Source organism: Ambystoma mexicanum, chromosome 3p (genome assembly GCF_040938575.1).
Source record: "Ambystoma mexicanum isolate Mex_15411 chromosome 3p, UKY_AmexF1_1, whole genome shotgun sequence".
Classification (NCBI taxonomy): domain Eukaryota; kingdom Metazoa; phylum Chordata; class Amphibia; order Caudata; family Ambystomatidae; genus Ambystoma; species Ambystoma mexicanum.
Window position 1 is genome coordinate 322,812,392 of NC_090925.1, and position 14,881 is coordinate 322,827,272.

Below are 14,881 nucleotides of genomic sequence, written 5' to 3' on the forward strand. Positions count from 1 at the left end.
ATCTCCTCAAAGCCCTTACCGTTGGGAAGGGGAACCATGCAGGGATGCCCCTTCTCTTCCCTCTTATTCATATTAGCCATCGAACTCCTCGCAATCCGACTTAGGACATCCCCCGCATGGTGCGGGTTCACATGGCCTTGGGGAGGCGAGGATCGGGTCTCGCTCTATGCTGACGATCTGCTTATGTACATGAGCTGCCCCAGGGTCTCATGCCCCGAGATCACCAAAATCCTCACAGAATTCCACGAGTTCTGCGGGCTTAAAGTAAACAGGCAGAAAACTATCTTCTTTCCGCTCCAGGGTGGGGCAGATGCGATCCCGCTGCGATGTCCTTACTCTGTGTCCGTCCAGAGTTTTGTTTATCTAGGTATCCTAGTGACCCCCCATTCCGAGGACTTTCCCCGATTTAACCTCCAACCCCTGGTGAGCAGGCTAGAAGCGGACGTCGCTCACTGGCAATCTCTACCCTTGGGCTTGCTCGGCAGAGCTGCTCTGTTTAAAATGCTTTCCCTCCCAAGGTTCCTTTATGTCTTCCAGAACACCCCCATTCACATCCTCCCCATGACCTTCTCCAATGTTGACTCCATCCTTCGGAAACTTGTTTGGGGTGGGAAACAACCCTGCATCACCTTGACCACGGTGCAGCGATCAGTGTGGGAGGGAGGCCTGGGTATACCTTGCCTTCGGGCCTACTACTGGGCCACACAACTAGGCGTCCTGAATGAATGGCTCCACGCGGAACCTGCTCTCCCACTTGTCGGTAACGAGATTAGATGCATGGGGGAACGTACGCCCTCTCCGGGTCCTATACGGAACGGACCTTGCCACGGCCAACCTCCCAGGAATGATACGCCAGATGCGGCTGGTGTGGAGGGAGGCACTTCAATACATTGGGTGGGAGGGGCGACCAACGCTGTACCAACCATTGTGGGGCAATGGGTTCATCCCGGAGGTGGTCACTATGGGCCGATTCCCTGGCTGGGAGGTCTTGCGGGACGGACACCTCAAACCATTCGCAACATTACAAGGAGGAGTTTGAACTTCCTCCTGGGGACATATACCGATACATGCAATTGTCACACGCCCTACGCACACAGTTCCCCACCTTCTCGGACATCCCTAATAGCTCACCCCTTGAGGTCAATGTACTACACGCAAGGATCCTAGCCAAATCCACCTCGACACTGTATCAGGTGATCACTGCATTCGGGGCTCAGGACCGAACCCGCCTGCGAGTGAAATGGGAGAACCGGGTGGGCCCCCTAGAGTTGGAAGACTGGGTGGAGGCCCTGATGTTACCCCACGAAATAGGCATAGATGCCAAGCTAAGGTTAATACAGTACAAAATACTCCATCAGGCCTACCATTCCTGGGCTGCGCTCGCCAGGTGGGGACAGAGAGGACGCCCACTGCCCAAGTGCCGTAGGGTACCCGGCAATTTTTACCACATGCTCTGGGAATGTAATGTCATTCATACATTCTGGCGGGAATGCATGCATGAAATCAACGAGGTCTAGGATAATCCGGCCCCATTGGAACCTAAGGCGGCACTATTGGGCATCGGGGGGGGGGGGGGGGGTAACAGATCAGACAAAGGGTGAAAAAACATTTTTGGACATTGCATTGGGCCTTACTAAATGACTGGTGGCCACCACGTGGGGGGCGCCTGACAGGCCTACCATTAACAGATGGACCAATGAAATGGACAGGTGCGTGTCCATGGAAAAACACATATACGCTGCCAGGGGCTGCCCTGGCAAATTTCTGAAAATATGGGGCAGATGGACCGGCACTATATGATTCAGAGTGACTCACTGCCTGCCTTTAAACTATCATCTGTGTTTTTCGCCCCCCCACCTGCAATCCCCGCCCCACCCCCCCGCTGGCCCATCTCTCCCCACGAACTGGCTCACGCCCACCTAATCCATGATGGCCCGGCCCATTTGACCACTGTCGATACATGAGTAATGTTTTTGCTAACTTTGGTTGACTGACTGTCTGAATGCGTTCATCCAGTCTATGGATGTTGCTGGACGACGGGTATGCCTGCCTTGTTGTAAACCAATAAAAAGAATTTATCAAAAAAAGAAATGCTATTACGGTAAGTAATGCATGTCTTCTGATGCTTGTTAATCTGCTCAGAATCACATGCTGTGCATAGACTAGCGAGGAGTACCTGGAGTTGGAGGTGGGTTGTGAGAAGGAACAGTAGAGAAAAGATGTCTTAGTACTGCTTGCCCCACCTGAGAATCAGCCCTAGAATGAGTGTCTAGGCAATAGTGTTTTGTAAAGGTGTGTACAGAACTCCAGGTTGCCGCTTTGCAAATAGATTCGAGGGAAACATTTGCAATGAATGCTATGGAAGCCGCAGTGCCTCGAGTAGTGTGTGCTCTAGGCTTGGAGGGCAGTTATCTCTTAGCAAGAGCGTAACAGAGTGTGATGCAATTGACAATCCACCTTGATATGGCTGATTTAGAGACAGGGTCCCCTTCTCTAGCAGCCGCCACTGACACGAAAAACTGGTTTGTCTTTCTTAGTCGTCTAGTCTTTTCCAGGTAGTACATGACTTCCCTGCGCACATGTAGTGTGTGTAGGCTTCTCCCAGCCACATTAGTGGGGTTCTGGAAGAAAGTTGGCAGTTCTATAGACTGGTTCACATGGAACTTGGAAATAAATTTGGGCGCAAATCGGGGGTGAGTGCGCAAAACCACTTTATATTTGTGAACTGTAACAAAAGGGTCTAGAACTGAGAGGGCCTGTAGTTCACGGACTCTTCTTATTGAAGTGATTGCCACCAGGAAGGCGGTTTTGTGGGTAAGAGCTTTCAGACTTGCTTTATGCATAGGCACACAAGGAGACCTCATAGGTCTAGTCAATACCACATTTAGGTCTCATCCGGGAGCCGGGTTAGAAATGGGGGGATGAATACTTTTAACCCCTTCCATGAAAGCCTTAATCACTGCTATTTTCCACCACAACACCTTCTGTTGTGAGGTAGTGTAGGCTGAGAGTACAGCTAAGTGAACCTTCAGTGAATTAAAAACCAGGTCTGAGTCTAATAAATGGGTCAGGTACAACACAATATGTGTAGGTGAGCAGTCAATGGGATTGATGCTCTTGGAATTACAACAGATAACAAAACGCTTCTATTTACTTGAGTAGCAGTATCAGGTATTAGGTTTTCTTGCCTCCCTAAGTATGTCCATGCATCTCTGAGGAAGTCGGATGTGCCCGAACTCTATGACTTCAGGAGCCAGGCTGCTAAGTTCAGAGTTTGTGGGCATGGATGAAGTGTGTCCCCCTTGTCCTGAGATAACATGTTGTAGGGGCAAGGCAGTTTCATTGGAGGATATAGAGCCATTTCCATCAGATGCGAGAATTGGGGTTGGTGGGCCCACATCAAGGCCACCAAGATCATAGTGACTGGTTCCTGGTGCATTTTGTGCACTATCTTGTTGAGTAGGGGAGTCAGGCGGGTGGGGGATGGGGTTGCTAAGCGTAAGGGAATAGTTTCTTACCTGTAACTCCATTTCTCCAGCATTGGTATCTTTCATGGATTCACATGCTTAGAATATTCCCCGTCGTCAGACTGGGACCCCTCGGTACACATATATAGCCTTTTTCAAAGGAAACACTTTCGACACTTTTGTGTCCTATCTACGTCCTTCTAGGACCCGCCTACGCATGCTCCGCAGGCCGTGCTAATATAAGAGGCCCGCCCCCGTGGCTCCCCTTCAGATTTCGGCCCCTCCAAAGTAGGAAGGGTTAAATTTATCACATACATTAAATACGGGTTGGTTGGCGGGCGCATGTGAATCCATGAAAGATAGTTTATGGCGAATCCTAGCCGTTGTTGAAGCTGCATGGTGGCTTGCAGACTTGTGTTGGTCGACGCTGGGGAGGATCCCCATACCAGCCAGTCGTCGAGGTATGGGTATACATGGTGGCTTTGCTTCCTTAGCCAGGCAGCCACTGGAGCCAGGCATTTTGTGAACGTTCTGGGGGAGGTCTTGAGCCCGAAAGGAAGAACCGTGAATTGGTAGTGAGTTTGCCCTATTACAAAACGTAGGAATTTCCTGTGTTTCCGACACATTGGAATATGGAAATACGCGTCCTGTAAATCCAGGGACGCCAGGAAATCTCCCTTTTGAACTGCGCGGATCACTTATTGCAGAGTGAGCATCTTGAATTTTAGGCTCTTTAAGGACTTGTTGAGATCGCCCAAGTCTAGAATGGGACGCCATTTGCCGTTCGGCTTTTTTACGACGAAGTATCTTGAGTAGACTCCTTGACCTCTCTGTGATGTTGGAACTAATTCTATCACGCCCTTCGCTAACATGAGTGTAACCTCTTGTTGCAGTACCTTCATATGGGACTGAGCGGTGAACGCAGGTGGAATTTGCGGAGGGTTGTGTTTGAATTGCAGAGAGTGTCAGTTTCTTATGGTGTCTAACACCCATTGGTCCGTCGTTATCCTTTCCCATTCGTCGACATATGCTGAAACTCTTCCCCCCAGAACGGTGCGTGGTATGTCACTGCTGATCTTTATTTTGCTTGTCTCTCGACGACGATGGGTATGATGGTCGTTTTCTGGAAGACTGGAAGTTTCGTCGACGGTTAGCCGATTGTGAGGCACGTCGGTATCCCTGGGAGGGGTAAGCCGATCTGGCAAAGGATCTGTCTCCAGAAGAGAATCTTGAATTACCTGAAGCCCCTCTAAAGGGACAAAAAGACTTGTAACTTCTGCCACTCTGGAGGGCACCCAATGAACGTGCCGTGTCCGAATCTTCTTTCATCCCTTTTAGGGCCTCGTCCACCTTCTCGCCGAAAAGAAGGTCTCCCTCAAAGGGCATATCTAAGACTTTGTATTGCACTTCTGGCCTGAAGTAGGTACTCTTAAGCCATGACTTTCGATGCAATACCACCCCATTGTTGACTTGCTTGAAGCCTGACTCAGCGAGATCCACCGCGATGTTTATTGCGTGATTTGAGGCTTCCTCACCCTCTCGGACCAGTAGCATCGCCGCCTTCCTCTGTTCTTCTGGAAGATGATCACGCAGCGGAGCTAGTCTGTGCCACATCTCCCTATCGTATCTGGCCACAATTGCCAGAGAGTTTGCGGCCTTTACTGTGGTCGCTACCACGGAGAGCACTTTCTTGCCAAAGGCATCTTGGCGACTCGCCTCGTTCTCAGGAGGAGTCGTGCACTTGTGCTGTGCCTTTGCCTTCCTCGCTGCTGCCGTCGACACCACCGTGTCCGGTGTTGGTTGGGAGGATAAACACTTGGGGGTAGACTCTGGAGCCTTAAACTTTTTTTCTAGGCGTCCTTTCACTGCTGGTTCTGAGAATGGGTGTCTCATTGTCTGCAACCCCTCTTTCCATACATGGTCCAGTATTGGTATCGAGAACACCGACCTCCTTCTCTTGCCCATGTGGTCGAACAAAAAACAATCCTTTTTCTGTTCTTCTTGGGACAGACCAAATTCTTTGCATGCCTTCTCCATAATAGAATGGAATGACGCAATGTCGTCCGGAGGGGATGGGTGAGCTGGGCTTCTGGGGTTCTCCAACTCCGCCTCTGACTCCCAGGTAGGATCCCTGGAGGGGGATAATGAGATATCCGACATGGCCCCCCTTTCAGAATCTGGCAGCTCACCTTCCTCCTGTGCCAGTGTTGAGATTGGCGTGCGTGGGTGCGTCGGTTGACGGGACGGGCCTGGCTCGTCGACGAGTGACTGTGGCAGGCTTGCCTGGGGTAGTCGCTGGTCCAACGACTGCAACAAGGACTGAAGCGTGGACAGAATATCCAACGACAAAACCGATTGAGGATTGAGGAGAGGGGCAGATACCGGTGTAACGGAGGCCCTCGTCGACGACTTGTCAGCCGCTCGTAGCCCTAGGTCTGCTGGGCCAGCAACTCTCTCGTTCTCGTCCTCCGAGGACAGCAACATAGCTTGTTCTTGTAGCAAAGGCTCCGGGGGGGTCGGGTCAAAGACTTCCGGCCTCCAGGCCTCCTGTAGGATCCCCGTCGACGAGGCCCTCGTCGACGGGACGGTGGATGCCCCCTGTGCAAGTGGCAGGGAGCCGGTCGATGACTGGACCGCCGTCGACGACGAAGACTTCGCAGGTGGTTTTGGCGTCCCGCCTTCTCCACACTGTGCTGGCTTTTACTCGACTCTCGACTCGATCTGTGATGATCGCCAGAGGAGGATTTCCTTTCCTTCTCATGCTTTTTTGATGAGGATGATTTCTTTGCCGAGGAGTCTCTAGTGGAGTGACTTCCAGACGACTCTTTTTCCGACGGTCTAGATTTCTTCGCCGGTGGTTCCGACGAGGCCGCGCGGCGTGATGTTTTCGCAGACTGTGTGGAGCCCACCTCCGAGGGGGGGTATGCCCCCGCTCCATCATTCAGCCATGCCACCAGGCGTCGGTTCCGGTCTTTGAGGGTTTTTTGAGAAAACCCCTTGCATATGTTGCAGGTATCCGTCGAATGGTGAGGGTGGAGGCAATATATGCAGTCCATATGTCCGTCCCCCTCGTAAACCTTTTTTAAGCCGGAACAGCGCTTTACCTGACACAGAGGACATCTTTACTCGAAATCCAATGACGCAACCTAGTACAAAACAGTAGGACAACACGAGGAGATCCCACTACTTTGGAGACGGTTGAAATCTGAAGGGGAGCCGCGGGGGCGGGCCTCTTATACTAGCACGGCCTGCGGAGCATGCGTAGGCGGGTCCTAGAAGGACGTAGATAGGACACAAAAGTGTCGAAAGGTTTTCCTTTGAAAAAGGCTATATATGTGTACCGAGGGGTCCCAGTCTGACGACGGGGAATATTCTAAGCATGTGAATCCATGAAAGATCCAATGCTGGAGAAACAAATTTCCCTGACCATGTTATCCAGAGACCGTTCCCCTTGGATCGGTTCTGTGGGTACTTGGAGGCCTAATCTCGGCATTGTGCGTTCGCCAGAGTTGCGAATAGGTCAATCTCTGGGAAGCCCCATTCTGCGAAAACGTCTTCGTGTAGTCGCCATTCGTACTCTAAGGGCATTGGGAAATCTCTGCTGAGTTCGTCCGCCAGAAGACTGAGTTCCCCTGGAACGTGTTGGGACAACATGAGAGCCCATTTCCAAATGTTCTGGGACAGTTTGGATAGTCCTGGAGAGTGAGTGCCCCCTTGCTTGTTCAGGTAGTACATGGCTCTGGTTGACAGTCTTCCCCTGCAACTGTGCTTGGAAGGATTTCAGTGATTTGAATACCGCTAAGAGCTCCAACAGATTTATATGGTTGGATACTACCTCTGGTGACCAAATCCTGTGCGCTGTCTGCTGTAGCAGGTGTGCCCCCCCTCCCTGTGAGAGATGCGTCCGTCGTGAGAGTGGCTTCTACTGCAGGGCTGGTGAAGGCTTTCCTCTTCAAGAGGTTCTCCCTCGACCGCCACTACAGAGAGTGAACGAGGGCTGCTGAGACAACCACTAGATCGTCCCATTGTCTGCTGGACTGACACCACTGGCTGCTGAGCCACTCTTGCATGGGATGCAGACGCGCGTGAGGTAAATGCATGACGCCATCATACCTAGAAGTCGCATGGCCTTGCGTACCATAACTTCTCGAATGGCTACATACTAAGGGATTTGAAACAGCATGTTTTGAACCCTCTCGTTGGAGTGGAAGACAAGGCAATCTTCTGTCCGAATTAGAGCGCTCAGAAACTGCTTGACTTGACTGGGGGTCCAGGCTGGATTTCTTCTCGTTTATGGAGAATCCCAGACTGAATAAGAGGTCTATCGTCTTTTGAGTATTTGACAGGCATGTTTCGTAGGAGTAGCCTGTTATGAGCCAGTCGGCGAGGTAGGGATAAACTGGAATGGCTTTGCGTGCGCAAATGTGCTGCTGAAACTGCCAGTACCTTTGTAAATACCCTTGGGGCTGAGGTAGTGCCGAAAGGGAAGTACTTTGAACTGATAGTGTTTGTCCTCTAGCACGAACCTTAGGTATTTTGTGTGTGCCGGCAACATTGAAATATGAAAGTATGCATATTTCATGTCTGCTGTTGCCATGTAATCCCCCTGTGTCAGCAGAGGAATTACTTTTTGCAGTGTGACCATACGAAACTTCTGAGGTTTGACAGATTTGTTTGCTGGGCCAAGTCTAGCATGGGCGCATGTTGAGATCCTTTTGGGTACAAGGAAGTACACTGAATAAATACCCTTGTTTACCTGTAGAAGAGGTACGACTTCGATAGCGCCCTTTTCCTGCAGGATCTCGACCTCTTGCAGCAGGGTACTGAGGTGTTCTGATATTAGGCATCTTGATCTCAGAGGTCTGACTCAAGGCGCTTTGCTGAATTCCATTCAGTACCCATGGGCGATGGTCTTGTGACCCACTGGTCTGATGTAATCCCCTCCCATGCTTGCAGGAATGATGTTAAACGTTCCCAACCGGGGAGGCATGGGAGGTGACCTGGATCTGCAAGTCATTTCTGACCGGAGGCCGGAGAGATTCTGGGGGTGGAATTACGCCCCCTTCCCTTTCCACAGTGTTGTCCCATTTAAGAGTATGTGGTGGTGGAGGTAGATCCCTGACCTGAGGACCAATTGTTTCCAGAATTGTACTGGTTGTGAGGAGAGCGGGAATGGGATTGCACACGAAAGGAACAACGAGAACCTCCACCTCTTTGCTGAAAAAATCTGAGTAATTTGGTTCAAACTTTGCAGAGTCTCATGCTCCTTTTTGCTGTCTCCAGTGCCTCGTCAACCACCTTGCCGAACAAGTAGGTTTCTTCCACTGGCTTATTGATAAAAGATGCCTGGGTTTCTGGCTTGAACCCAGAGTTCTTCAACAGGCATGCCGTTTTAGTAGGGTGCCCTGGGCTAAACGTCCTTCCTGCTGTTTCAGCAGCATCCAAAGTATTCTTTAGAATGTTATGATTCACCTGCTTGCCTTCAGATACAAACACAAACAGCCGAGTATGCACGGGTTCAGGGACCTCTTGAAGGCCCTCCTGCAGTAGGTTCCATTGAATCTCTGAGTAACTAGCCAACAGTGTAGTATTGTTGGCTATGTGTGTAGAGTATTCTGCAGTAGCAGTAGTAACCCTCTTTCCTAGTGCGTACATCTTTTATCAGGCGGTGCCTCGCCTGTGGATAAAGGGACACCTGCCCTCTTCCTCGTCGTAACTACTAACAAATCCGGAGTGGCATAACCCCTAATGTAAAGGGAGTCAGTCGAGGTAGGTCGAAACAGTTTTTCCACTCATGCATTAACCACCCTGGTCTGAACAGGCGTTAACAACGAAGAAGCAAGGCGCCTTTTTATAGAATTTAACAATGGGATATCCTGGCTGGCAGGAGGCTTTTCTGAATCTGGCACGTCCTCCTGTGTGGCGATTTGGAAGTGTTCCGCTGCCTTCTTTAAGATAGCGTTAAACGCCATCTGGTCCTCAACAGGTGATGCTTGACTGACTGGTGAGGAGGGAAGGGAGTCCATACACAAGGCGTCGGGTTCCGGAGTAGGGGACGCCCAAGGTTGATAATCAACTGGATGTGCATCGTCCACCCCTGATTGGGATCAGAAGGACCATCAGCAGGATCACCAAAGGGGGCATCATCCTGTACATATGTGTCAACATGGAATTCATCATCAGTGATGTCCAAAATGTCTTCTTCTTGATGTGGATCAAAAGACCTATGAAATTTGGCCACAGGCATATAAGGGGTCTCTTCACGTGGCCTCTTTGGAGCAAACTTTTCAGAAAAGTCAACAAACTTTTCTAGTCTGTTTATGCACCCCTCAAACTTCTCTATGGTCCATGATGAGGAACCAGAGGGGCCTAGAGGAGGAAAGGGCACTTCAGGATGCTCTTCGTCCCTAGAACGTCAACATTTTTCACCTAGAGCCTGATATAAGGATACATGGCTCTCAGAGTAATCTTTTCGTTTCTCCTGGCCTTTTGACGTGTCTTTCAACGCGTCTTTTGCCTGTTCTTTGTGTTTCAACACCGAAACAATGTTAGCGATACTATCGCTGATGCTCAGCGTCACATGGAGGTGTACGGACCGTGTAGGTGGTTGCGCAGTGGATTTCGGTGCAACCGGAACCATGTGCGGCATCGGCGCCCGTTTCTGAGACGTTTTGCCGGCTGCTTTTTTGGTGCTGGCGCCCTTACTCTTGGACTGCACGGACGCATGCCGCTGGCGTGGTTGCGGGGAGGGCTGCCGATCACGGGGTCCGGCGGTTACTGCCGAACTGGCCGACGTACCCATTGGCACCTTTGAGAGCTTCGACTGAACTGTCGAAGCAGAACCGGGGGTTGTGTCATTTGTGTGGGGATCATGTGCGTCCTTGTCGCAGGGATGTTTATTCCCCATAGCAGGACTCTCTTTGCGCCTATCTTGGCCGGTGACGGACGGTGTGGAGCTAGAACGCTCCTGCGTAAGGAAAATGGCGTCTGAAGTGGAGACTTGGTCGTCACTTGTATCCTCGTCACACCCTGTGGCTTTGGTAGTAGAGGAGTTACTCTCGGCACGTGACATCGCATAGACGGCCCACCGCTTATATCGACGCTCCTTTAATGTCTTAGGGCGTAGAAGTTTACAGGCCTCACAGGACGCCTCGTTGTGATTGAGGGCAAGGCACTTATTGCACCGGCGGTGCTGGTCTTTTCACGGAAATGTTGCCTTACAGGAAGGACAAAATCTAAATGGTATCCTGTCCATCGCTCAGGATCGCAAAAGTGACGACAAAACCAAAGGAACAGAGAGAAGGGAGGAGTAAAGACAGTCTTAAAAGAATATATAACACCCCCAGGCCCCACTCTCCCAACTGTCTAGGCCGGCCAGAAGGCCCGGCCACGTGATCGGCAGCGCTGACCGGAGTCCCCAGAAGTTTTCGTTGGTGGTACTGGAATCAGCCATCGAAGGGGGTGAGGATGATCAAAGAAAATGACCGGAGGTCGGGAATATAACAATACTGCAATTATTTGGACAAGCTGCACATAAGGCGACCAGCTAGCTGGGTGGAAAAAAACAATCCGAGGGGCCTCAACGTGTGAGGGATTTTGGGTACACTACACATCACGCTAGGGATAGTGTTACCGCCCATGTCGACGTCCCCTTTCGATACTCGAAAGACAAGATGCAATACTCTGCGGTTACCACTAGATGTCGGACTATAAGCACAGCATCTGATTCTAAGCAGATTAACAAGCATCAGAAACATAGCTAGCATTTGGACCCCAGTAGAGGGCTTACCTTTCTATGAGGACGAGCTGGACTTAGGTCGACGACGGTAGTGCTTCTTCTGCTTGTGCGAAGACGATGAGGAAGACTAGCTCCTCGAGAGTGACCGCTTCTTGGCCTTCCATTGATACTTTTCTTTTTCGGGCGTGGGAACTTCAGTCTCAGCCTCGGACGATCGACCGCGCTGGGGATTTGGGAGATGGTCAGCCAAAAGCAAGTTTAGCGGCCCACTCGCACAGGGACTTAGAGTGCATTTTGATGCACATCCCTCCATGTCGTGATCCTTCCCCAGACACGACAGACAAATGTGGGGGTTGGTCATTGATATTTTGGAATGGCAGTCAGTGCACTTTTTGAAACCTGAAATCTGCAAAACGGTCATTGTGGTGAAGGTGTTGTGTTCCTCAAAGCAGCGTGTCAAGCGCGTGGAAAAAGGAACTGAATATGGGGCATAGTGACATGGTGTATATATATGACGCCTGACGTTACGTCTGGAGCCGACGATCGAGCACCAAGCAAGACGGATCTACTGTCGAGTCGAGGTCCACTTACTACACCCCCCTGTCGAAACTTTTCAGAGAAGCAGAGCTGGATGAGGATATCTATCAGATGAGGAATCTGTGGAGAAAAGCAATCCATTGAATGGTGTGTTATATGCGTGTATATTGCTTGTGTGGAAACTCACATTACTGTCCTCTTCCATAAACTGCTTAAAATTTAAACAAGTAATTAGCCCTGGCAGCCCATCAACAGAGAGAAGCTGTGCTATGGACACAGAAGAGGGACTGCTGGCAGCATCCATTAAAACAGCGTTACGGTCACCATATCCGACAGGATGGCGGTAACAATGGACCCTTTGCTGCATGTTCTATGGAACGAACACCACATCAATTCAGTTACAAATAGATCATCCAGCACCCAAAATGTCAGTTCTCAACAGGCACAAGGCAGGCCATTTCTTACTTGTCAATGGTGGTTGCAAATTATCCTGAATGGTCTTTGCTATAACTATTGCATTGGAAAACAGATAGGGATGAATAGCATATGAGGGGGAACACAAAGTTTACATTGGAGTAGAGATAGACACAAAAGCCCAAACTGTTGGCATTGCCAATGGTAGTTTATGTATGGCATCTGCTTCTATATCAACCAAACCATGCATAGACACGTAACCACAGCCCTATCCTCCCAGCTGCTTCAACACTTTCCTAACACCCACAACCAAATGTGAAATACTTGCTCTGGAATAGGTGGGCATGTGCAGGATCCTCCATGAAAAGCCCAGCAATCTCGGACACCATGGCCAAGTAGTTATCCATCTTTTTGTATGTGGTGAGGGCCGTAGAAAAACGCTTGTAGTTCTCAGGGCCCAGGGCTTCCCTCACATCGGAGAGGTAGGCGGCTAGGTTGCGCTTATCTTCCCTTGCGCTATCATCACATTGCGACCCCTTTGTAGTGTCTTGGTTCGGTCCACACATGCTTCTTTCTAATAAACATGAAAAAAGAATACTCCTGTAACGCACCTGCTAAAAAAAAATGGGACCTTTGGACATGTGCTGACACATACTCCCTGCTTTCAGTGATCAGTGTGACAAAATAAAAACAAATTAGACACGATCTAAAATGCTAATTTGGAAAATGCCACCTAAAAGTGCAGAAAGTCACAGAGTGGGTGCCACATTGATCAGTTTGACAAGACCGATAGTGATATTCTCAGCAGTCTGACCAAATGTCCCAATGATAATGAGCTGCTTACAACTCCAGTGTGCATCACCATGCCTTTTCCTATAGTTTAGTCTTTTTAAAATGCGTACCCTCATTATAGAGCAAAATTCTGCAGCCTTGCATACACTTGATTTTTCAGGTGATCCCATTAAAAACTCTAGGTTGTAAGAGAACACTTTGCTCCATCTCAGCAGGAAAGGCATTTTAACAATGTTTTATGTCAAACGTGAAGTGTGTAAGAAGCTATAATTGCTGCGAGTGGCATTACTCACACCTGGACTTCTGAACAGTAAGAGGACCAAGCACCAGGACCCCGTCAGTCTGGTATTGATTCAACAGTGGTTATTTACAGCCTCATATGTTCAAAGGTATGTTTTGTTCTCAAAAACAATATACTTTCATCGCACTGCCAGGAAGCCTGGGTTATTGTGTTCACAAACTGCCTCTTACCTGGCACTGGGAAATTAAGAATTGCAGCTGTGACAGGGCAATGACCGTGACAAAGGGGGAGGGGCAGTCCCTGGGGGCACCACTGCATGCCACAAATGTCATCAACTGGACCACTATCACCCAATGCCTCCCAATACATCTGCTTCCCATGGTTCTATCTTTTCTGTTGCAGGAGTCCAACTCCCAGACTGCAACTCGGAGCAACTAAGAAAACCCTGGCCGGAGCCAGGAGAACTGAATCAAGCACATCCAGAGAAGGGACTGGGAATTGCCATGCCAAACAGAAATGAGACACCCAATTTGCCAACTCCAGACAGATCTCCAGTGAATGTTGGGGCAAAAGAAAATTAAATGGGAGGAGAGACTGCAGAAGACACACAGAAACCCTCCTCAAACAGAATTGGCAACAAAAGTCAATAGCACCTGAGTGAAGCCACAGGGAGAACAAGCACCTTGAGCTCCTGGCTGCTACACCATCAGAGACTGATTCCAAAACCAGGCTGAAAAGGGGCAGGGGGCTTTGATTTTTTTTTTAAAGACTTGCATGTGGAACCCAACTCGGGGGGCTGGGGGGGAGGCACAGAACGGTTTCTACAATCAGGTGAGCGATGCAGCTAATGGAAAGGAGAGGTGAGACAGAACCAGCAGGACCACAGTAAAAAGGAGACAGAAATGAAAGTCACAATGTGGGCTGCCGGGGTGAAGTCAGGAAGTGAAAAGATGAACAGAGACCAGATAGAGGACGGACGGAAGAGCAGAGTGCGGGAGAGTTGGTGGCAGAGTTAGAGCAGAGTGCAGGTGAGGTATTTGTGAGAGAGCGAGAGAGTAGTACCAGTTGTCTGTGTGTGTAGTATAGTGTGAAGGAGGGGCTGTGTAAAACGTGAGTGAGAAAGAAAGATAGAGTAGAAGGGTAGGGGAGAATTAGAAAGTGAGAGTGTGTGTGTGTGTGCGTGTGCGTGTGTGGGAGTGGGGGTTGGAAAGCGTGCACAACGGTAGTGGGAGTAGAGGTGTAGGCGGAGTGAAGCAAGAGGAGGGGGTGAAGGTAGTAGTAAGACATGACATAGGCATAGATAGGAGAGGGATTTAGTGAGAGGACGGGAGGGGTGTAGTGAGAGGGGAGAAGAGGGGTGTAGTAAGACGTGGTGAGAATGATTTAGTGACCGTTAAGGAGAGGGGGAGGAAAAGGATGAGAAAAGGATGAAAAGAGTGAGCAGGAAGAACAGAGGGAATAGGAGGGGAGATGGTGGAATAAAGTAAGGGAATGAGGGTGATCGGTCAGGCAGAGGAGTGAAAGGGAGAGAGAGAGAGTGAGTGTTAGACTGAACCAGCGCATTTGAGATTGCCACTTTTCCATCAAGCCACATTGACAATCCTGGGGAGTGTAATGATAGGGCATTTATAGGAAATTCCCAGAAGGAGAAAGCTAGATGAGGCTGTTGCCTTTTGCCCTCATTACCAGCTA

General features: G+C 49.9%; 1 protein-coding gene across 7 annotated transcripts in view; it reads right to left on the bottom strand.

The window, feature by feature from the left end:
* RTEL1 (regulator of telomere elongation helicase 1) overlaps positions 1–14,881 on the bottom strand; it is a 1,752,068-nt gene that overhangs the window by 245,083 nt on the left and 1,492,104 nt on the right. For all 7 annotated transcript variants that reach the window (XM_069650890.1, XM_069650893.1, XM_069650896.1 and 4 more), the window contains one exon: positions 12,485–12,730. In XM_069650890.1, the coding sequence (XP_069506991.1) occupies positions 12,485–12,730 (246 nt within the window). The remainder of the gene's footprint in view (positions 1–12,484; positions 12,731–14,881) is intronic.